Genomic DNA, 25,708 nt, shown 5'->3' with positions numbered 1-25,708 from the left:
GCCTGTTGGTTCTGCGCAATGCATCTTGGGATACGTAGTTTGTTAGGTCTTTGGCGTCAACCCCTATAGAATCAGGAAGACTCGATTTCCCGGCAAGCTTCACGGTAGGGGTGTGCGTGCCATGGTAGCTTCCAGGGAGACGTAGTTCTGCCGCCTCCATCGCCAGTTGTCACCGCGAGAGACGAACTCAGTTTCCCAGGTGGCTGTGCGGAAGCCACTCTGAAGTCGAACTTCTGGAGAGTTTGAACCCAGCCGCCGGCAACAGTAGCAGGCATTGGTTTGGCACGGTGGCGCGCGTATCCTGGATCAGGGACGGTCTCCACCAAGATTCGGCGCATTCAAATCCCACCTAACATTTTATATCAGAGTATCTCACTTTCCTCCAGTTCCTCAGGAGCGCCCCGCCCTTGCTTAGTACCAGAGACGTAGTTTGGTCTGATATTGCACCCCTACCCCAATACTGCATCCCCACTCCCCTCTTTCGATCTAACGTTGTGGCCTTTCCTGGGTTGTACCTTGGGAGAGCAACGGCACAAGACGCCAAGGGAGCCAGACTCCCGCCACCGGGATATGAACCAGAGCTTGAGTTGGTCTGAGCAGCTTGATGTGCTTCTCAATGCAACTGATAGAAATGTGGCCCGGATTAAGGTGAGGGGTGCTCTAGGCCCCAGTCTGTGTGTGTGTGGCGGGGTGGGGCAGGATACTGCACTCTCAGACTTGGCCGGTGTAACTTTGCTTTGTAGCAGCGGCTGTATCCCCTTGAAGTCACCACTGCAGGGAAGTATTGTCCTTTTCGACTCCCCAGCCTTTCCAAAATCTGCCTTCTTCCAGGGCCTACTTCTTCCAACTGTTTCCTTTCCTGAACTCTCTTCCCCCACACACTGGACTCTGCACTTGTCCCTTTCTTATTCCCCCAGCAGGGGACCTGGCTGGGACCTGGATTTCCCCTCGTCACTTGCCTCCCCAGTCAGAAGTGCTAGCTCAACACCCTTGGGCTCTGGAGACTCCCAGTGTCTCAGAGAGGAGGAGCTGGACTGGGACCTACCGTCCACCCTCTCTCTGGGATGAAATTACTCTTCTTCGATCCCAGCTTCAGTCTCAGGCTCAGGTGAGGCTTGAACTCCTGTGTGTTATATGGTGTTTGTGTGAGACAAGAATAGTAGGGCTTGGGAAAGCCTCTTATACAGGAGCGCGTGTGTTTTTTTCTACCTTTGTAGGTGACCGAGGCACTAAGGCAGTCTGTACAGGGTTTGCTGCAAGAGCGAGAACAGCAGAAATACAAGATCAGTGCCCTGGAAGGTATCTGACAAGCTGTTCACATCATTCACCCAGTCTTGTATGTGTCCACACACTTCTGCTGTGTGTACGCGTGTTTCTTGATTTGTAAGTAAAGTGGGCTCGTGTGAAACTCTCAGACTGGCTGACCCCCAACTTGTCCCGCTGTAGCATCACTGAAGTTGCTGCAGGGGGCGCCAGAAGACAGGACCCTTTCCCTGGACCAACGCTTGGAGATTCTGAGAAGGGAGCTGCAGGGCCTTCGGAGCCAGGTACAAGAGCAGGCCCAAGGCCAAGGCCAAGCAGGACCAGGAAGGGGCAGTCAGACCAGAGGGCTTCACCAGGAGCTGCAGTCTGAGTAAGTGATGAGTAAGGTCTCGCTTTCTCCAGGCTTCTGAACTCTTGGCATTCTAGGAGGCCATTGGCTTCCTCACTCTGGGCTTGCTGACCGACTCTACGCTAACACTGCCGTCCCTTCTGTAGGCGGCAACTGTTGTGGGAGGAGTCAGAGATTCTGCGGCAGGAACTGAAGTTGCTGCGGGACCAGCTGAGTAAGTAACAGACTGGGGGTGAGTATGTGTTCCTTGTCCTGTTTTCTGCAAAGTCTTCTTGCTCTCCCAGGAAGTTGCTATAGCAATGACTGCTTGAGCTACTGAGAAGTCTGGCCAAGTATTTCGTCTTGCTCTTTGCCTCTCATATTGTGAATTTAGTCTCTCCAGTCAGCCTGGAAGCTTCCCACAGCTGGACCAGAATGCTTCTGTCTTTGTCTTCAGCATAAGGTCCTAAGGCAGGAAGGAAGAAGAAAAGAAGTTGGGGAGCATCCACTTAAGTTTGCTCTCATCTGTAGGCCAGCACCAGGAGCTGCTCCTGAAACAGGTAGCTGAGGGGCGGCAGGCTCAGGCCCGTAGCTGGAAGGTAGGACCAGGACCAGATCTTCTCTATGTATTTCCCCACTGAGGCCCCTTCCCTTCTCTATCTACCCTTTTCTGCAAGCAGGCCAGAACACTCTCTCCCTATCTTTATTTCCCTCTTCCTTGTGTGTACTCTGCTTTTCTTCATATCTCTTTCCAATCACTCCAGTTCAGGCCATAAGAAGCTGTCCTTGCCCACTTGAGGGTGCTAGGGGTACTGGGAGGCCAATCTTGGGGAGGGGGTTTCCTCCTGGAGAGGGAGAGGTTTGGTTCTACCTGGGCCCATGATCTGGCAGATGTTGCAGCAGCTGCAAAGTGGTCACAAGGGTCACGCTCTGGAGGTTGCCATGACAGAGGTCCAGGATGCCCGGCGGGAGCACAACTTCCTCAGGTCAGGGGATGCAGGTGCTGTGCCAGTGGATGGGTTTTGACTGACAGAGATGAGGCACTGGCTACCAAAGTTCCGTTGATGCTAAATTTGACCTGGGCTGGTAAGGGTGGTGGGATGAGTGTGTAGGTTATAGCTCATAAGGGCAGCACTGGGCATTGTTCAGTCACTGAGGTATCTTTATAGTTTTAAAGGATTTAAGGGGAAGAGACTGGAGTCCTAGCCTCAGGAAGGAGGACAGTGCTGGGAGGGCCTTTTGTACCCGTCAGCACCACCTGTGACTCTGATTGTGTTCCCTTTTCCAGGACCTCTGATGATGTCCTCCAGTGTAAGCTGCCCTTTGCCACCACCATGTCTCTTTCTTCATATAGCTCTGAAGTCAATCTTCCAGGTGGTAACGGTAGCTGGAAACTTTTAAAGAAGCTAGTTAGGGGTAAAGGCAGGGATCCCAGTTCTGGGGGAGGCTGACTCTGAATGGGTGCTTAGAATGGAGTCTCTGCCTCCTTCTTTGTGAATCTATCAACCTCTGCTGCTGCTTCTTCCAAGTCAAGGTTTGTGTGTCCTTCCCTACCAGACAGGCCCAAGGCCTAGCTCTGTACGTTTCACAGTGCTCGCTGATGGTTGGTTTTCTTTTCTCTTTCCCTTCCTTAGTTCTCCCAAGGAGCACCCTTCCTAACCTGGAGCCCAGCAGCTTTCAGCACCATGGCCTGAGTCTTGAGCAAGAGGACCCATTCCTTCAAGACCCTAAGATGCTCCTGAGTGACCTGTAAGGATTTAGAAGAGTAGTGGAATGAAGTCTTCCATGTCCACCCTCCCCTCCAAGACCCTGTTTCTGGGCCACCTCTAGCAGGTGCCTGCCTTTTCTATTGAGGCTTTGCACTGCACTGCCTGTCTACTCCCCAGCTGCAATAAAATGGCTTAACCCTCCCTCATGTTTTCTGTGACTCAGCCCCCACATGGCATAGACTCAGTTCTGCCTCCTGTTACTTGACTGTTTCCTGTGACATCTACCTCTGAAATCCAAGTTCATGGACATTGTAGCTGTACTTTCTGAGTACAAGCTCAGTTGTAGTTGGAAAGAGGTGGGAGCTCCTGTTCTGGTGAGTAGGATGAGGTAGGATACTGCTCTCAGGCAGTAGCGCTGTGGGGATGTAGGTGAGGGTGAGACATTCTGGTGGGCACTGGACCTGGACAGTAGGGGGCTGCCTTTCCTCATCTCTAGCTCACGTCAGCCTCTTCACATCTCATCCCTGTCACCCCAGCCTGTTTTTCTTCAGCAGCCTCTCCCTGGTCTCTGCTTTCAGTCTCCACCTCTAATCTAGTGTCTATCAGAAGTTTTTGCAACCTAATAACTATATGTGTGTATTGTATTAACTGAAACAAAAAATTTTATGACTCAGTACTTATCCTTTCTCGGAATGATACATTCTGATATTTTCTATTGTATTTAATTAAAAAAAAAAAAAGTCTGTGGCTAATGGTTCCAGTCCTTCCACCACTTGATTTCTCTCCGGAGAGTTTATCTTCCTATGTGATTAAGGGGAGCTTTACTTTCTCCTTGCCCAGGCATATGTTCTAGACAGTCCATCCAGGATTTTCTTGGAAACATCAGCATCTCACTGAGGCCTCATAGGCCTCTCCCACTGCTGAATACAGTTATAAGATAGCCAAGTGGATGCTTATTAAAAGCAGTTCTGGGGCTATGATGTAGCAGGTAAAGCTGCCACCTGCAGTGCTGGCATCCAGTATGGGCGCTGGTTCAAGTCCCAACTGCTCCACTTCCAATCTAGTTCTCTGCTATGGTCTGGGAAAGCAGTAGAAGATGGCCCAAGGCCTTGGGCCCTTGTACCCACATGGGAGACCCTGAAGAAGCTCCTGGCTCCTGGCATCAGATTGGCTCTGCTCCAGCTATTGTGGCCATTTGGGGAGTGAACCTGTGGATGGAACATTCTCTCTCTCTGCCTCTGCCTCTCTGTAACTCTGCCTTTCAAATAAATAAATAAATCTTTTTTTTTTTTAAAAATAAAGCAGTCCAAGTATGCATTTGCCCAGCACTAAGACTTGCATTGGGCTCAGGTAAAAGTACCAAATCTGAACTCAGTCTAGCTAGGGAGAGGAGACAGTTATCTGATATAAAAGTGTAGTAAAAGGTTGAGTTGAATGGGGCAGGAACTACCTTCAGTTGTGGGGGGACATTTAAGGCCCTGAATTCATTAGTAGAAAGCACATGGGGTGGGGTGGGGGGGCTTTGACACCTGAATAGCTGTATGAAAATCCTCTGTCCCCTCAACTTTGGGAAACTGCTGAGAGTAGAGATCAGAAGGCACTTTTTTTTTTTTTTAAAGTTACTTGGGACCAGCGCTGTGGTGTAGTGGGTAAAGCCAGTGCCTGCAGTGCTGGCATCCCATATGGGCACCAGTTAGAGTCCCGGCTGCTCCACTTCTGATCCAGCTCTCTGCTATGGCCTGGGAAAGCAGTAGAAGATGGCCCAAGTCCTTGGGCCCTTGCACCTGTGTGGGAGACCTGGAAGAAGCTCCTGGCTTTGGATCAGCACAGCTCTGGCTGTTGTGGCCAATTGGGGAATGAACCAGTGGATGAAAGACCTCTCTCTCTCTCTCTCTCTCTCCCTCTCCTTCTCTCTCTGTGTAACTCTGCCTTCCACATAAATAAACAAATCTTAAAAAAGATTTACTTATTATTTATTTGAAAGGAAGAGAGAGAGAGAGAGAGAGAGAGAAAGAGAAAGAGAGATCTTCCATCTGCTGGTCCACTCCACAAATGGCTGCAACAAGTGTCTGGGCTGTGCTATACTGAAGCCAGGAGCCTGGAGCTTCTTTTGGGCCTATGTGTGGGTGCAGGGAACCAAGCACTTGGGCCATCCTATGCTGCTCTCCCTGGTGCATTAACAGGGAGCTGGAATGGAAGTGGGCAGCTGGGACTCAAACCGGCACCGATATGGGATGATGGTGTCCGAGACAGTGGCTTAACCTGCTGTGTCACAGTGCCGGCCCCTGGCACTCCTGTTTTTACATCTTTCGCTGGACATCTGATACCACTGGCATGGTGGCATCGTCCAATTCTGGTTGCTACCAGTGCTGTATTTATTTATCACCCATTTTGTAGGGATTGCCAGGGTTTTCATAAGAGAAATATTAAATAGTAATGTGGAACAGTGGTATTTAAACTGTCACCAGGTGGCAGCACATGATTTGTTGCTAGAAAAATGATACCAAAAGGGCTTTGGGTCAGGGGACAGGACTGGGGTGATCTTTTCTCCCTTCAGAAATCCTGTGAACTACTGATTAATCTTCCTGAAACAGTACACTTTTTGGTTATGCTCCCACTCGAGAATAGCTACCGCAGGATGAAAAAAAGGGACATGTCTGGCATTTGAGCCCAACCCATATTTAGCCTCTTCTCTCTCCCTTATCTCCTAACACATATATCTTTCAAACACTTTATTGCCCTCAGAAATGTATACCACCTATACTCCGATTGTTTAAATCTCACTCATCTGTCGAGACTCCCCTCCTCCAGGAGAAGGGAAGCCTAAAGGTGTCTAAAAGGAGGTCTCTAATCTGAGGGAGTGCTGATGCAGTAAGGTTCACAATCCGCCAACCCTGGCTGCTCTTGCCTTCTTGATACTGCAGTCTGCTAAGTGAGGAGATTATGAACGCCCAGACATATGGAAAGCATGAGGAAACATGTGTCTGTCCAACAGTTGGGTAGAATTCTTATATTCCCCCCCGCCCCAGCTCTTTCAAAATCCTGTTTTCAAGTCAGCTCAAGTGTTCCTTCCTCTGCGTCTTCACCGAATCGAATCTCTTAATCTAGATAAATTGTTCCGCCAGCGTCTTAACTCTACTCGTGGCTCTTGGTTTTTAAGTCTCACCGAGATCCTGGAGGACGGCGCATAGGACTTTTCCTTACTTATCAACTCAAGAGCCGCGAAGGGTCTAATCCATTTTCAATCGACTTTATCAATTACCAATCGCTTCTGTGTTTGATATTTTGATTGGTCCACCTTGTGTTTACTGTCCCTCCCCCTGAGAGCCTTCAGAACTTGGGTTTCCTCAGGTATATTCCCTCCTCTGTTCCGCCTTTCCAAGCACACACTGCCTCTTCTGTTTTTACCTCCACTTCCTTCCTATTGGTTCCCTTTGTCCCCCCCCAGAGTTGGCGCCTAGAGCTGTTGATTGGCTTCTCTGGACGCCCATTGTGCCCACCCTCGTACCACGTGGTATGCCTTACGCTGATTGGCCAATACCAGGAGCCCCTTTATTAAGAATCGACGACTGATTGGCTACTCTGAGCGAGGGCTCGAGGGGGGTGTGCCCCAAGGAGGCCCCGCCCCCAGAACTGCTGCTCCGCGGGGAGGTGTTTCAGTCGCCCCGCGGCCCGGGAGCCTAGCGGAGGTTCCAGCTGCCTGCTTGGGCTGGCTGGTGGGGTCTTCCTCCGGGACCCGCCAGGGAGGCGGGGGAGCGGCCCCGACTGCGGGGCCATGGCAGTTGCCTCCTCCTTCTCTGCCGCTGCTAGTGCCCCCGAATCGCCGGCTTCTGCGCGAGGTGCCCCGACCGCCTCTGCTGGCTAAGGAGCCGCTGCCGCCACCGAGCTGTGAGGGCTACTATGCTCCCTCCTTGCCGCCGCCTTCCCGTCCCGCCCGCGCCGGCACCCCTCTGGCTGCTCAGTCCCGCCTCAGGTAACGTCCAGAGAGTGCGTGGGGGCGCAAACCTGGGGCATCCCGGCCCGCGTGCGCTGCTGCTACATCCCCTCGGCCCGCAGCTCTGGCGCTCGGGGTCCTTGGCACCCTACCCGAACCTTTGGCTTCTCAGAGTCTCTTCTCAGCGGCTGGGGACACTTCCCTTCTCGGCCTCTTTCCCTGGCCTTCTGGTTTCCCCCAGGGTCCCGGGACAGGGTCCCGGCGTCTGCACCCCTCAGAGGCCAGCGGCCCATCAGAAGTTGTCGCGCGCGTGTCCGGGGATCTGGCGCTTGACTCCTCTCAGGCACCTTCCTCGCTTCACAGAGATGCCGCGGGAAACGCGGGCTGCAGAGCGCTCCACCTCGCCCCCCGGGCGTCTGCCCGTGGCTCAGTGCCGCGCCTCCCTCGGAGACCCGGACCCCTCCCGGGACTTCCCTCCGACCCACTGCCCCTTCGCAGACACCCACTGTGCCCTCCGAGAATCCGTCCTCAGGCACTGCCGCCCCTCACCCGCCCCAACTTCTCTGCCGTTTGCCCTTCACAGTGCTCAGAGTTAGCTGGATATGAAACTCAGGTTTGTCCAATTCAAAAGCCATGTATACCTCTGAGGAAACCTTGCGAAAGAATGTGGACTTTATTCTGTAGGCCCCGGGAGCGTTGAGAGGTTTGTAAGCCGGAGCTGGACGTGATTGGGTTGTCGCTGGCGAAGATGCCCAGGGAGAGTTGAAAGTGGGGACAGTGAGAGGCAGAAGGCCCGCGGAGGGAAGTCGGCGGCTGATTCGGGGGAGGAGAGTGAACTGGGATGGTGATCCTTTTGAAAAGGAAGAGAATGAATGGCCTGCGCTCCAGGAGGTTTCAGAATACACCTGAGAGATTAGTGAGGGGTTTCTGACTCAGCTGAATTTGCGGGGTTAGTGGCATAGAGAACATGAAGAAGGCATGTTGAGGGAAAATAATTAATTTGTTTTGGATAAGTCCAGTTTGAGGTGTTTTCCTGATATCTCTGTGGGTGGCTAGAACTTGGGGTCTGAAAATTGGGAGAAAAGTTGGACCTGAACGCATAAGTTTGAAGTACAAGAGAACATAATGGCGCATGTTTGAAGTCTTTGAAGGTAATACTGAAAGAAGAGAAGGGCTATGGACCAGAAGGCGTGCCATTGTTTGAGGCGTAATAGACACTGAAAAAGGGAGGTTAAAGGAATGGGATGAGAACTAGAACAGAATGGCATTGTGACAGAAGTCAAAGGAAGACAGAGTTTCAAGAAGGGTGGGGGTGACTGTTAGTGTCAGGTGCTCTAGAGGTCGAGCAAAATCAGAGGAAGAAACCACTGAATTTGGCAACTGGGAGGTCACTTGTTGCTTTTGAAAGGCAGTTTGATACTGTGATGATGGCAGTGGTAGCAGTAGTCAAATCATGATGGATTGAGAAGTAAGTGGGAGGCAGTAAAATTATTTTTTCCAACAGTGTGGTTGCAAAAAGCTGGTAGTAGTGAAACTTATTGTATATTGGGAATATACTATATACTAGGTACCCATAAAGTTTTTTTGTAAAAACAGCTGTTTTATTTTCCATTATATTTATATGAAAAAGAGATATGGGGGAGAGAGAGAAGAGAGAGAGAGAGAGAGAGAGAGAGGCAGAGACAGATCTTCAAGCTGCTGGCTTACTCCTAAATACTCACAGCAGCCAGGCCTGGGCAAGGCTGAAAGTAGGAGCTGGGAACTCAGTCTGGATCTCCCGTGTGAGTGTAAGGGACCCGAGTACTTGATCTATCACCTGCTGCCTCCTAAAGTGTGTTCCAGCAGGAAGCTGGAATTGGAAGCAGAGCTGAGACTCAAACCCAGGCGCTCTGATATGGGATATGGTTGTCCCAACCACTGCACCAAATGTACGTCCCCACAAAGATGCTTTATAGACCACAAGAATCTTATAGCTTATGCGTCAGTATTTCAGTTTTACAGTTGGAACGACTGTTGGCAGATGGACTGTTTACTTGTGAAACTGTATTCTTTCCACTGTAGCACACACGTGTGTTTCTTCTTAGTATGTTTTCCAGGTTGAGGGGAAATACATTGGGCACTTCATTCGTTGACACCAAAAAGAATTCATGGTGGATACTGACCAGCTCTCTGCTGTGGCCTGGGAGTGCAGTGGAGGATGGCCCAAGTGCTTGGGCCCTGCACCCCATGGGAGACCAGGAGAAGCACCTGGCTCCTGGCTTCAGATCAGCGTGGTGCGCTGGCCACAGCGCGCCGGCCGCGGCGGTCATTGGAGGGTGAACCAACAGTAAAGGAAGACTTTCTCTCTGTCTCTCTCCCTCACTGTCCACTCTGCCTGTCAAAAAAAAAAAAGAAAAAAAAAAGGTGGATACTGACATGATAGATGGAAAAAAGGCCAAGTTAGAGAGAGAGGTCTTCTAATCGCTGGTTCACTCCCCAGATAGCTGCAACAGCTTGGCTGGGCCAAGCTGAATCCAGGAGACATGAGTTTCTTCTGAGTCTCCACGTGGGTGCAGGGGTCCAAGCACTTGGGCCATCTTCTACTACTTCCCCAGGTGCTTTAGCAGGGAGCTGAATCAAAGCGGAGCAGCCTGGACTCCATCCGATGCCCATATGGGATGCTGGCACTGCAGGTAGTGGTTTAACTTTAAACCCAAGTTTAAAACTTTTTTATTTTTTTATTTTTTTTATTTTTGACAGGCAGAGTGGACAGTGAGAGAGAGAGAGAGACAGAGAGAAAGGACTTCCTTTGCCGTTGGTTCACCCTCTAATGGCCGCCGCGGTAGTGCGCTGTGGCCGGCGCACCGCGCTGTTCCGATGGCAGGAGCCAGGTGCTTCTGGTCTCCCACGGGGTGCAGAGCCCAAACACTTGGGCCATCCTCCACTGCACTCCCTGGCCACAACAGAGAGCTGGCCTGGAAGAGGGGCAACCAGGACAGGATCGGTGCCCCGACCGGGACTAGAACCCGGTGTGCCGGCGCCGCAAGGCGGAGGATTAGCCTGTTGAGCCACGGCGCCGGCCTTTAAAACTTTTTAAAAAATGTATTTGAGAGAGAGAGAGAGAGAGAGAGAGAGATAACCCATCTGCTGGATTACTCTCTGCTCTCTGCATGCCTCACTGGGACCCAAATTGGAGCTAGAAACTCAATCCATGTCTTCCATGTGGGTGATAGGGGTCCAAATAATTGAGCCATCATGGCTGCCTTCTAGGGTCTGCATTAGTAGGAAGTTGGAATCAGTAGCCAGAGCCAGGTATGGAATCCATGTACTGTGATATGGGATATGAGCATCTTAACTGCTAGGCTAAATGCCTGTCCTACATGGTGAGTTTCTGTCTTGAGTGTTATGACCATGGGAATTTTTTTTTTTTTTTTTTTTTTTTTTTTAGAGGCAGAGTGGACAGTGAGAGAGAGAGACAGAGAGAAAGGTCTTCCTTTTGCCGTTGGTTCACCCTCCAATGGCTGCCAAGGCCGCGCGCTGCGGCCTGCGCACCGCGCTGATCCGATGGCAGGAGCCAGGTGCTTCTTCTGGTCTCCCATGGGGTGCAGGGCCCAAGCACTTGGGCCATCCTCCACTGCACTCCCTGGCCATAGCAGAGAGCTGGCCTGGAAGAGGGGCAACCGGGACAGAATCCGGCGCCCGGACCGGGACTAGAACCCGGTGTGCCGTCGCCACAAGGCCGAGGATTAGCCTATTGAGCTGCGGCGCCGGCCTTGACCATGGGAAAAATGGAAAATAAAAGGAATAAATTAAGGATTGAAAAGAAAAATAGATGACCATGTGTGGGGCTAGTTATTTAGATACATTTGTTAACATGGCCCAATAGCATGTTTTTTTTTTTTTTTTTTTTTTTTTTTTTTTTTTTGAGGACTGAGTAGATAGTGAGAGAGAGAGACAGAGAGAAAGGTCTTCCTTTTTGCCGTTGGTTCACCCTCCAATGGCCGCCGCGGCCGGCGCACCACGCTGATCCGATGGCAGGAGCCAGTTGCTTCTCCTGGTCTCCCAGGCGGGTGCAGGGCCCAAGGACTTGGGCCATCCTCCGCTGCCTTCCTGGCCATAGCAGAGAGCTGGCCTGGAAGAGGGGCAACCGGGACAGAATCCGGCGCCCCAACCGGGACTAGAACCCATTGTGCCGGTGCCGCAAGGCGGAGGATTAGCCTGTTGAGCCATGGCGCTGGCCCCAGTAGCATGTTTTATACTTTCCAATAATCTAAGTGTAGGAGGGCAAAGAGGATGGTTGGGGGAAGGGGGTTGATCCAAAATTAGAATTTACAAGACAGAAGGGTAAAATAGGGAGAAACTGTATACTGCTAGGGATAGTGTGGGAAATGTGCTTGGAGAAGTCCAAGCTGGGGATTATAAGAAGTAAAACCAGTAAGAAGGCTGGGTAATTGGAGAAGGAGACAATCAGAGATGTGATTAAAGACCAGATTTTGTAAAACATATATAATTGAAAAGTTCAGAGTTCAATATTTCAAGGTAAAGACAGAAAAATGGTATAACTATTTCAATGCTATTGAAGAGGAATGGAAAAGTAGGTTACTGAAGTGATGGGAGGTTAAGGGACTATGTTGACTTTACCATCAGTGTAGATGTCATGGTTGCTTAGTATGACAGAAGGAGATGGAGCCACAGTAGATGTTTGGAACTGTAGGTGGAGCTGATCACTAAGGAGGAGTCCAGTGTTGGACTGGAGGTTCTTGTGACTTGTTAGAATTTAGTACTAGGTAGTACGGATGTTTGTGTGTGTGAACTGAAAGATTTTCACATAGCTGGTGCCCTAGATGTATGATATGTTATTCTGTAATGTTTGGGATGGTGTATCAAATACAAATATTTTGTGATATGGCAAATGATGGGTCTTCCTTTAAAAAATAAACATATTTGAAAGAGGGAGGGAGAAAGAGAGAGATATCTTCTGCTGGTTCACTCATCTGCCTGCAGCAGCTGGTGTTGAGCCAGCCAGAAGCCAGGAGCCAGGGACTCCATCCAGATCTCCCACATGGGTGGCAGAAATCGAAGTCCTTCAACCATCATCTACTGTCTCCCAGCAGGAAGCTGAATGGGAAATGGGAGTGGGGCTTGATTCCAGGCACTCCAATATAGGATGTAGGTTTCCCAAGTGGTGGCTTAATCCACTGAGCCACACTACTCACCACTATATTTATATTTTTAATTTACACATAGTAATTGTACATGTTTCTGTGACATTTCAGTACATCCATACAATGTGTAATGATCAGATCAGGGTAATTGGCATATTCGTCATCTCAGACATTTTTCATTTAAAAAAAAATTTTTTTTTTGACAGAGTGGACAGTAGAGGGAGACAGAGAGAAAGGTCTTCCTTTTTGCCGTTGGTTCACCCTCCAATGGCCGCCGCGGTAGGCGCGCTGCTGCCGGCGCACAGCACTGATCCAAAGCCAGGAGCCAGGTGCTTCTCCTGGTCTCCCATGGGGTGTAGGGCCCAAGGACTTGGGCCATCCTCCACTGCACTCCCTGGCCACAGCAGAGAGCTGGCCTGGAAGAGGGGCAACCGGGACAGGATCGGTGCCCCGACCGGGACTAGAACCCGGTGTGCCGGCGCCGCAAGGCGGAGGATTAGCCTACTGAGCCATGGCGCCGGCCTAAAAATTTATTTATTTGAAAGTCAAAGTTACATAGAGAGAGGGAGACACACACACACACACACACCATCCACTGGTTCATTCCTGAAATGACTACAACCACCAGGGCTGCTGGATTGGAATTAGAGCAGCTGGGTCTTGAACAGGCTCTCACATTGAATACCGGCATCACAGGCTGCAGCTTTACCTGCTGTGCTACAATGCTGGCCCCTCATTTTACATTTTTGAAAGAGGATTTGTGGGATAAAATTGCAGAAGTGAAGTTTCTAAGTTATTGGATATAAGCATTTATCAATATGAAATATATTGCTAAATTGCTTTATTCGGAGTTTTCTTTCTAATTTTTTTAAAGATTTATTTTATTTATTTGAAAGACAGAGTTACAGAGAAAGGTAAAGACAGAGAGAGGTCTTCCATCCGCTGGTTGACTCCCCAGATGGCTGCAATGGCCGGAGCTGCACCAATCCAAAGCTGGGAGCGAGGAGCCTCCTCCGGGTCTCCTACATGGGTGCAGGGGCCCAAGGACTTGGGCCGTCTTCCACTGTTTTCCCAGGCCACAGCAGAGAGCTGGATTGGAAAAGCAGCAGCCAGGACTAGAAGCGGTGCCCATATGGGATGCCGGCACCTCAGGCCAGGGCTTTATCCCGCTGTGCCACAGCGTCGGCCCCTGGAGTTTTATTTCAATATGTGTTGCCTATTTACTCAGTAATACTGGCTGTCGCATAGCTCATACTTACACAATACTTGCTTTATGCCATGGGTACTTTTTTAAAGTTTTATTTATTTGAGAGTCAATTACAAAGAGAGAGAAGGAGAGGCAGAGAGAGAGGTATTCCATCTGCTGGTTCACTCCCCAGTTGGCCACAACAGCTGGAGCTGTGCCAATCTGAAACCAGGAGCCAGGAGCTTCTTCCAGGTCTCCCACGTGGGTGCAGGGGCCCAAGGGCCTAGGCCATCTTCCACTGCTGTTGCAGGCCATAGCAGAGAGCTGGATTGGAGGTGGAGCAACCAGGACTTAAAACGGTGCCTATCTGGGATGCTGGCACTGCTGGCTGGAGCTTTAACCCTCTGTGCCACAGTGCCAGCCCATGCGTATTGTTCTAGATTTTTTATTTATTTATTTTGAAAGTTGGCGTTACAGAGTGTCAGAGAGAGAGAGATCATTCATCTGTTTCACTCCCCAGATGGCTGCAATGGCCAGCGCTGGGCTGAAGCCAGGAGCTAGGAGCTTCTTCCAGGTCTCTCACGTGAGTGGCAGGGGCTCAAACACCTGGGCCATCTTCCACTGCTTTTCCCAAGCCATTAGCAGAGAGCTGGATCAGAAGCAGAGCAGCCAAGACATGAACTGGCACCCATGAATTATGCTGGTGCTGCAGGTGGCAGCTTTACCTGCTACACCACAATGCTGGCCCCACCTCTTTTGCTCTTAGTAATATTCCTTTGAAATAGGTACTAATATTATCTCTTTTTTTCAGGGATAGAGAATTTAAGTGAGTTACCCAAACCACACAGCTACTAAGTAGCAGAAATTCAAACCAAGCACTCTGGTTCCAGGATCAGTGTTCATATTATACCTTGCTGTTATCAAACTTGACTTTGTGCCAATCTGATAGAAATGATGCCTCAGAGTAGTTTTAATTTTTTTAAATTATGCTAAGGTTAAACATCTTTTTATGTGTTTGAGTCACTCATGTTCTCTGTAAACTACCTATTTAAATCCTTCATTTGTTTTTCTATTGAGTCATAGATTTCTTTCCTGTTGATTTCTAGGACTTTCTAAATATGAAAAAATGTTTTGTGAATATCTGTTTTGCAGGTGTTTGTCCCATTTTAATATTTGTCTTATGAATTTTTATTTTATTACTATCAGAAGTTTTGGATTTTTATGTAGACAGACTTCTCAGTCCTCTTGTTTGGCTTTTGGGTTTTAAGTCCTTCTGCATTTTATTCCTTAGTTTTCTAATGTATCCAATGGAACAAGAAAACAGAAATATTGTCAAGGTCAGAGTGCTCTGCGAACTATAAACTGTAAATCATTACACAGATGACATATGATATTTATTAATTTGTCTTTTGAACACGTTATATAGAGATTATTATTATTTCTCCTGCATGAAACAGAGTAGAATGATATAATTTTCCTTCTGCAATGTGGAAAACTAGAGTGGTGTAGATCTTGTGGTCAGTGTTTTCCTTGGACAGTTTCCAGGGATCTTTTTCACAATGATTTCGCTGTGGAAATCCTGAAATATTTTTGTATATGTTAGGCTTGTTGCTCCTTGTATTAGGTATAAAAGTTCTCAAAAATGGTTTTGCTCTCATATTCGTGATGCTTTGCAAATTGGCATACTATTTGCTTTGGATATTGTATTCCTACTAATTAGTAGAAATTTGTATGATTTGAAAGGACTTAACATTTTTTGTGATTATAAAGGTAATGCATATTAATTAAGGAAGAATTGGAAAATAGAGAATATTTTAAAGGGGAAGATATAAATTATTCGTAGTCTGCCTGAGTCAAAGAATTGATGAACAGTGCTAATATTTTGGACTGTATTTTCTCAGAATACTTTTTCTGTGTTTGTTTATGTTGTCATCATTAACTCTCCAGGGCTTGGCGTAGTGCCTGACCCCTGAGAGGTGCTAAGTAAATATTTGTTGACTATGTGAGTGAAAGAATGAATTTATTTTTTTATGTAAAAAGTAGGAAATCTCGATGTCATTCCTTTTTTTTGCTCTATATTGTGACTCATCATAATGTTAAAATTTGTATGCTTGGAGCAGGTGTGTGGTGCAGCAGTTAAATTGCTACTTGGGATGCTTAGATCCTGCATTGGCTCACTTGGTTTCAGTTCCAGATCCTCTGCTTCTGATCCAGCTTCCTGCTAATGCACATCCTGGGAGGCAGCAGATGATGCCTCAAATGCTTGTGTCTCTGCCACCCATGTGGGAGACCCAGATGAGTTTTGGGCTCCTGGCCCAGCCCTGGCTGTTGCAGGCATTTGGGGAGTGAACCAGTGATTGGAAGATCTCTTGCTCTTTCTGCCTCTGCCTTTCAAATAAATGAAAAGAACATAAATTATGAAATAAAATTTGAATTTGAAGGTCAGCAAGTTTGAGTCCAAGCCTTCATAGAGCTCATAGTCCAGTGAAAGAGACAGATAAGCAATAATTAAAATATTTCCTGATAACTCTAATAACAGAGATTTATGCAGGGCATAATCAAAGTGCACAAAAAGGAGATTGAGGGGTCAGAGAACACTTACTACATGAGATGATTACTGAGAGAGCCAATAGGAAGAGGTTAGGAAGAACACATGAGAGAGAAGACGTATTGCATGTATAAGCATTGAAGTGTGATTGGGGCTCTACAAATCTGAGAGTACATAAAAAATGGAATTAAAAGATAAGTTGATTTTGGAGCAAAAGTTTTTTTTGAAATCCATGCATAATTTTTTTTTGACAGGCAGAGTTAGACAGTGAGAGAGAGAGAGAGAGAGAAAGGTCTTCCTTTTTCCGTTGGTTCACCCCCCAAGTAGCCGCTGTGGCTGGTGTGCTGCGCCGATCCGAAGCCAGGAGCCAGGTGCTTCCTCCTGGTCTCCCATGCGGGTACAGGGCCCAAAGACTTGGGCCATCCTCCACTGCCTTCCCGGGCCATAGCAGAGAGCTGGACTGGAAGAGGAGCAACCGGGACAGAATCCAGCACCCCAACCGGGACTAGAACCCGGTGTGCCGGCGCCGCAGGCGGAGGATTTGCCTAGTGAGCCACGGTGCCGGCCGCATAATTTTTTTATAACATGCATTTTCCATGACCTTTTTGAAGACTCCTCATAGTTCTCTGTGTTTAAAATAGATTGTGTCTATGGGTAGAGGAGTAGAGATATATGAGACTGAAGAGATGGGTAGGGGCCAAATGAGGAAATACCTTTGTATAACGTAAGAAGAGTTCTTAAAAGTTTACTTAGAGTGTGTGTGAGGGAAAAAGAAAGAAGGAAAAGTTTATTTAGCTTGGATAATAGATTGGAAGAGATAGGAGAGTGGAGCTAGGAAACCAAAATGACATTAGTTTAGTACAAAGTAAGAGTGTAGTCCGACCATACTACCAGAGCTGGAGTGAGGTGAACATCACTCAAGCTGAGGTAGGAAGGGAGCATGACATTGGAATGATGAGTTGAGTCTAGGAGATAATGATTAGACCAATTTTAGTGGAGCCAAGTGTTTGTTAGGCTAGGGAATTTTAGACAAGAGATATCATTGAAGATATTTTTTAAAGATTTATTTATTTATTTGAAAGTCAGAGTTACACAGAGAGAGAAGGAGAGGAGAGAGAGAGAGAGAGAGAGAGAGAGAGAGAGAGAGAGAGAGAGAGAGGTCTTCCATCTGCTGGTTCACTTCTCAGTTGGCCACAATGGCAGGAGCTGCGCCAATCCAAAGCCAGGAGCCAGGAGCTTCTTTGAGGTCTTCCATGCAGGTGCAGGGGCCCAAGGACTTGGGCCATCATCTACTGCTTTCCCAGGCCATAGCAGAGAGCCGGATCAGAAGTGGAGCAGCTGGGACTCAAACCGGCACCCATATGGGATGCCGGCACCGCAGGTGGCAGCTTTACCCATTAAACCACAGTGCCAACCCCTGAAGATTTTTAACTATGTATATTGCAAGAACTGTTACAAGTTGCAATTTACTTCCTTCTGGCTAGTTTGAAATGCTGTTGAAATCTTTCATGAAATCATAGATTATTACAGATAATTGTATTTAAAAAGGAGTGAAATTTTAGACTCAAAAGCAATTATTTGAAAAATATGTATGTATAAAGACCTGTGAAAGTGGACATTGTGTGAAATACTTTTTGTAATAAAAATGTGTGCTTTCTTCCATTTATTTATTTGAAAGACAGAGTGATGGGCAGGGGGAGAGAGAAAGAGAGAAAAAGTGAACCGTCTGCTGGTTCACTTCCCAAATGCCTGCAACAGCCAAGGCTGAGCCAGGCTGAAGCCAAGAGCCAGGAACTGCATTTGTTTCTCCTCCATGGGTGTAGGGGTTCCAAATACTTGAGTCATCATCTGCTGCCTTAGTTTTTAGCTGCTCTGATTTTTTTCTCTATTTTAAAAAATATTTATTTTATTTATTTGGAAAAGAGAGAGATGGAGGGAGGGAGGGAAAGAGGTCTTCTATCCACTGGTTCACTTCCCAAATGTCCTGGCTGGAGCTTAGCAGATCCGAAGCCAGGAGCCAGGAGCCAGGAGCTTCTTCCAGGTCTCTCACGCGGGTTCAGGGACCCAAGGACTTGGGCGATCCTCTGTTGCTTTCCCAGGTGCATTAACAGGGAGCTGGGTCAGAAGTGGAGTAGCTGAGACTCGAATCAGTGCCCATGTGGGATGCTGGCACTGTGGGCTGGTGCTTTAACCCTCTGTGCCACAGCACTGGCCCCTCTCTTCATTTTTTAAAAAAGAAGAGTAATATATGGTTATTGTCAAAAGACAAAAACACCAGCATCTCATATTGGAGTGCCTGGGTTTGAGTCCTGGCTTTGTTCCTAATTCTAACCTCCTGTTAATGTACACATTTCAAGTACTTGGGTCCCTGCCATCCAAGTAGAAGAGTTGGATTGGGTTTCTGGCTTCTGGCTTCAGCCTAGCCCAGCCCTGAATATTGTGAACATTTGGGGAAGAGACCAGTGGATGGGTGTTCTCTCTCTTTCAAATAAATAAAATACTGGGGCCGGCACTGTGGCGTAGCAGATAAAACTGCTTACTGCAGTGCTGGCATCCCATATGGGCGCTGGTTCGAGTCCTGGCTGCTCTACTTCCAATCCAGCTCTCTGCTATGGCCTGGGAAAGCAGTAGAAGATGGCTGAATTCCTTGGGCCCCTGCCCCCGCATGGGAGACCCAGAAGAAGCTCCTGGCTTTGGATTGGCTCAGCTCCAGCCATTGAGGTCATCTGGGAAGTGAGCTAGAAGATGGAAGACCTCTCTCTCTCTCTCTCTCTCTCTCTGCCTCTGCCTCTTTGTAACTCTGCCTTTCAAATAAATAAATAAATAAATCTTTTAAAAAATAAATAAAATATTAATAAAATAACCATAACTAACTTTATAGAAATACATTGTTTTTGTAAAAGCTTCTTATGATCACCAACTCTATAAGATAACAGTTTAGTACATATGTATTTCTCTCAATTGTTTTCTTTTTCTTTCTTTTTTTAAAAGATTTATCTGAGGGCTGGTACTGTGGTACAGTGGGTTAAGCCACGGCCTGTGATGCTGGCATCCCATATGGGCTCCAGTTTGAGTCCCAGATGCTTCATTTCTGATCCAACTTCCTGCTAATGTGCCTGTGAAAGCAACAGAAGATGGCCCAAGTGCTTGGGCCCCTGCACCCACCTGGGAGACCCAGAAGAAGCTCCAGGCTCCTGGCTTTGGCCTGGCACAGCCTCGGCCTGGTACAGCCCTGGCTATTGCAGCCATCTGGGGAGTGAACCAATGGATGGAAGATCTCTCTCTCTCTTTCTCTTTCTCTCTGTCTCTGTAACTCTGCCTTTCAAATAAATAGATCTTGAAAAAAATGAATAAAGATTTATTTGAAAGGCAGAGTTACAGAGAGGAAATATATTCCATGTACTCATTCACTTCCCAAATGCCTGCAACAGCCAGGGCTGAGCCATGCTGAAACCAGGAGCCTGGAGCTCCATCCAGGTCTCCCATGTGGGTAACAGGGGCCCAAGTATTTAGGCCATCTGCTGCTGCTTTTGCAGGTGATGTAGCAGGGAGCTGGATCGAAAGTGGAGCAGCAAGGACTCTAATCTGTGCTCATATGTGATGCTGGCATTGCAGGCAGTAGCTTAACCCACTGTGTCACAACATGGGCCCCATCTAAATTGTTTTCTAAGCATATGCTAATATTTACTAATATATTAAAAATTAAAATTAGATTGCACTATCATTTTGTTTTGCAACTTGCTATTGTCACTTAACTGTGAATCTTGGACATCCTTCCTTGTTAGTTTATATAGAATTTACTTTATTATTTCAATGACTACATAATATCATATGGATGTAATATAATTTATTTAACCTATTCCTATTGATGGTCATTTGGATTGGTTCTAGTTTTTCTCTGTTAATAACAATGGATAAGTTAATATTCTTGTATATATATCTTTATATGCTTATAATGATTGTCATTTTAATGACTATAAAATATTCCCTTTAAGAAAAACAAAATATTTGGCCGGCGCCGTGGCTTAACAGGCTAATCCTCCGCCTTGCGGCGCCGGCACACCAGGTTCTAGTTCCATTCAGGGCACCAGATTCTATCCCGGTTGCCCCTCTTCCAGGCCAGCTCTCTGCTATGGCCCGGGAAGGCAGTGGAGGATGGCCCAAGTCCTTGGGCCCTGCACCCTCATGGGAGACAAGGAGAACCACCTGGCTCCTGGCTTTGGATCAGCGCGATGCGCCGGCCGCAGTGGCCATTGGAGGGTGAACCAACGGCAAAAAAGAAGACCTTTCTCTCTATCTCTTTCTCTCTCACTATCCACTCTGCCTGTAAAAAAAAAAAACAACAAAAAAACAAAAACAAAAACAAAAAAAAACTTAAAAAAAAACCCCACAAAATATTTGAGAAAAAAGTTTGAATAAAATTATCAATGGGTGAATTTCAAATTATCCTCATGTTATTAATTTTGTTTTCCATCTTTTCAGATTCCTTGTTTCCTCTTTATTGCTTTCTTTCCCATAATCCCTGTAACAATCTTATAAAATAAGAAGTGAGTTGCTTAGCTGCCCAAAGTGGTCACATTCAGGTTTTGTTTTGTTTTGTTACGGCCGTTGCATCGTGCTGATCCGAAGCCAGGAGCCAGGTGCTTCTCCTGGTCTCCCATGGGGTGCAGGGCCCAAGGACTTGGGCCATCCTCCGCCGCCTTCCCGGGGCCACAGCAGAGAGCTGGCCTGGAAGAGGGGCAACCGGGATAGAATCCGGTGCCCTGACCGGGACTAGAACCCGGTGTGCCGGGGCCGCAAGGCGGAGAATTAGCCTGTTAAGCCACGGTGCCAGCCAGTTGTTTTTTTTTTTTTTTTTTTTTTTTTTTTTAAGATTTGTTTATGAGGCCAGTGCTGTGGTGTAGTAGGTTAAGCCTCTGTCCATAGTGCCAGCATCCCATATGGGTGCTGGTTTGAGTCCCAGCTGCTCCACTTCCAATCCGGCTCTCTGCTAATGTGCCTGGGAAAGCAATGGAAGATGGTTCAGGTGCTTGGGCCTCTGCACCCATGTGGGAGACCCAGAAGAAGCTTTGGGCTCCTGGCTTCAGATCAGCCCAGCTCCGGCCCTTGTGGCCATTTGGAATGAACTTGTGGATGGAAGATCTTTCTCTGTACCTCTGTCTTTCAAAGAAAATTAAAAAATCCTTAAAAAAAATTCAAAGGAAAGCTGATCACAAGGGATATTATCCTGGAAATTCATATATTCCATAGTGCTTTAGCATCTAACATCATTTGATTGGGGCCCAATATTAGCATAATTTGTATAATTTCATTTTCTAGCATATAAAGTTATAGATACATTAAGTATACACAGAAGATCTGAAACTGTATTCTTCAGATTGTGGAAAACAATAGTCCTATTGAATTCTGTGCTAGTTAGGTCAGACATGTAACATATACATTGTTTTTGCTATTGTGTTTTAGAGAGATTTTCCACAAATTGAAGGGTAGTTAAAGCTAAATTTTAATTCATTTGAAAGGCTGAGCGACACACAGAAACAGAGAGATAGACATGGAGATATCTTCTATCTGCAAGTTCACTCCCCTAAGACCTGTATCAGGAACTCCCACATGAGTGGTAAGGACCCAAGCACCTGGGCTAGCATCGACTGCCTTTCCAGGTGCATTAGTAGGAAGCTGACTGGAAGTGAAGTGGCCCTCAGTTATGAGATGTGGACATCTCAAGAGGTGGCTTAATCCACTGTGCCACAGTATCCATCCCAAGGCTAAATTTTTATTTTATTTTATTTTTTTATTTGACAGATAGAGTTAGACAGTGAGAGAGAGACAGAGAGAAAGGTCTTCCTTCCGTTGGTTCACCCCCGAAAATGGCCTCTATGGCCGGAACTATACCGATTGGAAGCCAGAAGCCAGGTGACTCCCCGTGGTGTCCCATGTGGGTGCAGGGGCCCAAGCACCTGGGCCATCCTCCACTGCCCTCCCGGGCCACAGCAGAGAGCTGGACTAGAAGAGGAGCAGCCGGGACTAGAACCCGGCGCCATATGGGATGCTGGTGCTGCAGGCAGAGGATTAGCCAACTGAGCCATGGCGCCGGCCCCCCAAGGCTAAATTTAAAGTAAGTGATCAGAGAGATCTTGATGCTGTAGTTCTATGAGAAATCTGAAAGACTTGACCATTGAAAAGCTACCCTAAAAAAGACAAGATGGGCCTGTGTTGCTGACATCCCATATGAGTGCCAGTTGGAACCTTGACTGCTCTTCTTCTGATTCAGCTCCCTGCTAATGTGCCTGGGAAAGCAGTGGAAGATGGCCAAGTGGTTGGGCCCTTGCCACCCATATGGAAGACCTGGATGGAATTCTAGGCTCCGGCTTCCATACCTGGCTGTTGCGGCCATTTGGGGAGTGGACCAGTGAATGGCGATCAATTCTCTCTGAGGCTCTGCTTTTCAAATAAATAAATAAATCTTAAATGAAAAAGAAGAAAAGAGGAGTTGGTGTTGTAGTGCAGTAGGTTAAACTACCACTTTCAATGCCAGCATCCCATATGGGAGTGTTGATTTGAGTTCTGGCTACCCCACTGCTGATCCACCTTCCTGCTAATATGCCTGGGAAAGCAATGGATGATGGCTCAAGTGTCTGGGTTCCTGTCACACATGTGGGGAGACTCAGATAGCATTCCTGGCTCCTGACTTCAGTCTGGTCTATCACTGGCTGTGTGTGGGTGGCAGGGGCCCACTTGGGACATCTTCCTGTGCTTTCCCAGACCCATTAGCTGGATTGAAAGTGGAGTAGCTGGGACTTGAACTGACACCCATATGGGATGCCAGCATCACAGATAGTGTGTTAACTCACTGTGCTACAACCTGGTTCCAATACTTTATTTTTAAATATTGCTTTTTTATATTATTTGTAAACTTTTTATGTTTACATGTTTTTTTAGTCTATCTTTTTTCTTTTTAAAAAAATGGTTTATCAGTTCCATTTTTGTGTAAAACATGTAGAAACCTAGCCAATCAACATGACTATCATCACATGAAAAGATACTTTTATCAAGCTTCCAAGTCTCAGAATGTACAAACAATGCTTCTTTTATCATATCTATAGTAATTATGCTTTTCCATTTAACTATTTTTAAAAATCCCACATATCCTCGTCATTTCTTCTGTCTCAGTTACAGTACAATGATGGGGAGGAAGATGGTTGGGTAAAACAACCCTCTAAGCGGTTTTCTGCTGACACTTCTTTCCAATCAGAGATTTGTGGATGTGAGGGATCAAACCACCCCCAGCTATGGTAGCCTTGATAAGAGAATTCAAGTCTTCATCACCATGAATTGCAAGCTGCAAGTGACATGGAGTAATATACTTTGCTTTGAGATTCTTGGAAACAGTGAGGTGTTCTAGAATTGCAGCACTGTACATGGCAGCAGCAGCCCCCACCCTTCCATGGCTTGTGGTGCAAGTCTTCAAGTGTCTGTGGATATGGCCCCAGGAAACTGTAACCCAGCTCTCTGTGAGCGAGACACTGCCTTAGCCTTGGCCTTCCCACTGTCCTTTTTGCAGCTTCGCCTCCAGTCATGGTCCCTGCCAACTCTGCCTCTGATCAGCCACACATCCTCCGCTGCTGCCCAAGCTGCTACCACTGCTCTCTCAGCACCCAGTCTCAGTATCTTTGCCATTATTAGATATTTTTAAAATTTTCTAGAACAGTTTGCCATGGTATGTTACCTGCTTTTCCATCTAAGTTGTTTAAGATGCAACATTTTAAAATATATGTATACTGCTTCACTAGAATTTTTTCAACCAACCAGTACTCATTCATACAACATAAAACCAGTTGGGTATTGATTTCTAGCATTGGTATTTGTGATCCCTATGCTGTATTCATTTGCTGCTTTTTATAAATGACACAAAGTTTGTAATCTTTTATTCCCTTAGCCATTTTCATTTTCATTGTGAAAAAATGTAATAAGCATACATTTATCCATCACCAGACTGAACGGTTAGAGAGAGAGGGGGGAGAGAGAGAGAGAGAGATCCCACATTTACAGGTTCACTCTCCAAATGATTGCAATAGCTGCAGCTGGGCTGGGCAAAACCAGGAGCTGGGAACTCACTTCAGGTTTCCCATGTGAGTGGCAGTAACTGAAACCAATTCACCTGTTGCCTCCCAGGGTATACATTAGCAGGAAGCTGGAATCAGAAGTGGAGCTGGAACTTGAACCTAGACATTCTGATATGGGTTGTGGCCAACTTACTAATGAACCCCCAGTTATCTTTTAAAGGTGGTTTGTGCAAATCAGGATCTAGGCAAGTATTATTGTATTTTGTTGTTTTGACTCTTAATTCTCTCAGAGTCAGAATTTGAACAAGCCTATGGTTTTCTTTCATTGGAAAGAAAAAAAACTTTTTAACATTCAGTTTTTCAATAATAAAACAGGCTGCTTGAGGAAATAATGAGCTCTTTGTTATTGGTGTTGTTTCAGAAGGGTAAACTGACTCTGGCTTCTGTAGTGTCCAAACCAGTGGGCACTTTTCATAGCATGTACTGTTTTGTGGTATTTGTGATTTCCATCTTTGGTCTGTGTGACCAACTTTCTGTCTGCTTTACTTTTACCTCTGCTGTTCCTTTCCAGTCTCATTTGTATACTCTTCATTTTTTTGTTCTGTATATATATATATATATATATATATATATTTTTTTTTTTTTTTTGACAGGCAGAGTAGACAGTGAGAGAGAGACAGAGAGAAAGGTCTTCCTTTGCTGTTGGTTCACCCTCCAATGGCCGCTGCGGCCGGTGTGCTGCTGCCGGCGCACCGCGCTGATCCGATGGCAGGAGCCAGGTGCTTCTCCTGGTCTCCCATGCATATGCAGGGCCCAAGCACTTGGGCCATCCTCCACTGCATTCCCTGGCCACAGCAGAGAGCTGTCCTGGAAGAGGGGCAACCGGGACAGAATCTGGCGTCCCAACCAGGACTAGAACCCGGTGTGCCGGCACCGCAAGGCGGAGGATTAGCCTAGTGAGCCGCGGCACCGGCCTGTTCTGTATATGTTGATGTTCCTCCTTGGCCTCTTACCTGTTCTCACTTATAGACACAAAGAAGGAGCCTGGGCTCTGTCACATATAAGAGGACTTCAAAAAGTTCATTGAAAATGTTTATCATGAAAAAATTATACGTTTTAAATTTTTTTTTAAGATTAATTAATTTATTTGAATGGCAGAGTTACAAAGACGCAGAGGCAGAGAGAGGGAAGTCTTCCATCCACTGGTTCCCTCCCCACATGGCCACAGTAGTTGGAACTGGGCCAGTCTGAAGCCAGGAGCCAGGAGCTTCTTCCGGGTCTGCCACGTGGATGCAGGGGCCCAAGCACTTGGGCCATCTTCTGCTGCTTTTCCAGGCCATAGCAGAGAGCTGGATCAGAAGTGGAGCAGCCAGGATTTGAACCGACGTCCATATGGGATGCCAGAACTTAGGTGACGTCTTTACCTGCTATGCCATAGTGCCGGCTGCTCAAATTGTTTTTCCGCCAAATAAATATATCTTTTAAAAAATATTCATTTTTATCTGAAAGGTAGAGAAAGAGAAACAGAGACAG

At 47.0% G+C, this 25,708-nt stretch overlaps 2 protein-coding genes and 1 pseudogene across 3 annotated transcripts in view; 2 read left to right on the top strand and 1 right to left on the bottom strand.

Moving 5' to 3' along the window:
- Positions 1–141: 141 nt before the first annotated feature.
- Positions 142–3,298, top strand: CCDC163 (CCDC163 homolog). The gene is made up of 9 exons (XM_062190074.1): positions 142–648; positions 744–786; positions 918–1,108; positions 1,218–1,299; positions 1,447–1,633; positions 1,759–1,826; positions 2,123–2,220; positions 2,399–2,577; positions 2,880–3,298. Exons 1-9 carry the CDS (start codon positions 571–573, stop codon positions 3,040–3,042), a joined length of 1,089 nt encoding a protein of 362 aa, XP_062046058.1. The 5' UTR covers positions 142–570; the 3' UTR covers positions 3,043–3,298.
- A 3,681-nt stretch (positions 3,299–6,979) lies between these two features.
- The window catches only part of TESK2 (testis associated actin remodelling kinase 2), a 158,541-nt gene continuing 139,812 nt past the window's right edge, over positions 6,980–25,708 (top strand). For both annotated transcript variants that reach the window (XM_062191185.1, XM_062191184.1), the window contains exon 1: positions 6,980–7,273. The gene's annotated coding sequence lies outside the window, so the exon portion shown is untranslated. The remainder of the gene's footprint in view (positions 7,274–25,708) is intronic.
- On the bottom strand, positions 23,329–23,789 carry LOC133759073 (histone H2A.V-like; annotated as a pseudogene).

This window comes from Lepus europaeus, chromosome 5 (genome assembly GCF_033115175.1).
Source record: "Lepus europaeus isolate LE1 chromosome 5, mLepTim1.pri, whole genome shotgun sequence".
Lineage (NCBI taxonomy): Eukaryota > Metazoa > Chordata > Mammalia > Lagomorpha > Leporidae > Lepus > Lepus europaeus.
The sequence above is the reverse complement of the archived record's forward strand: the minus strand, read 5'-3'. Positions and strand labels throughout refer to the sequence as shown.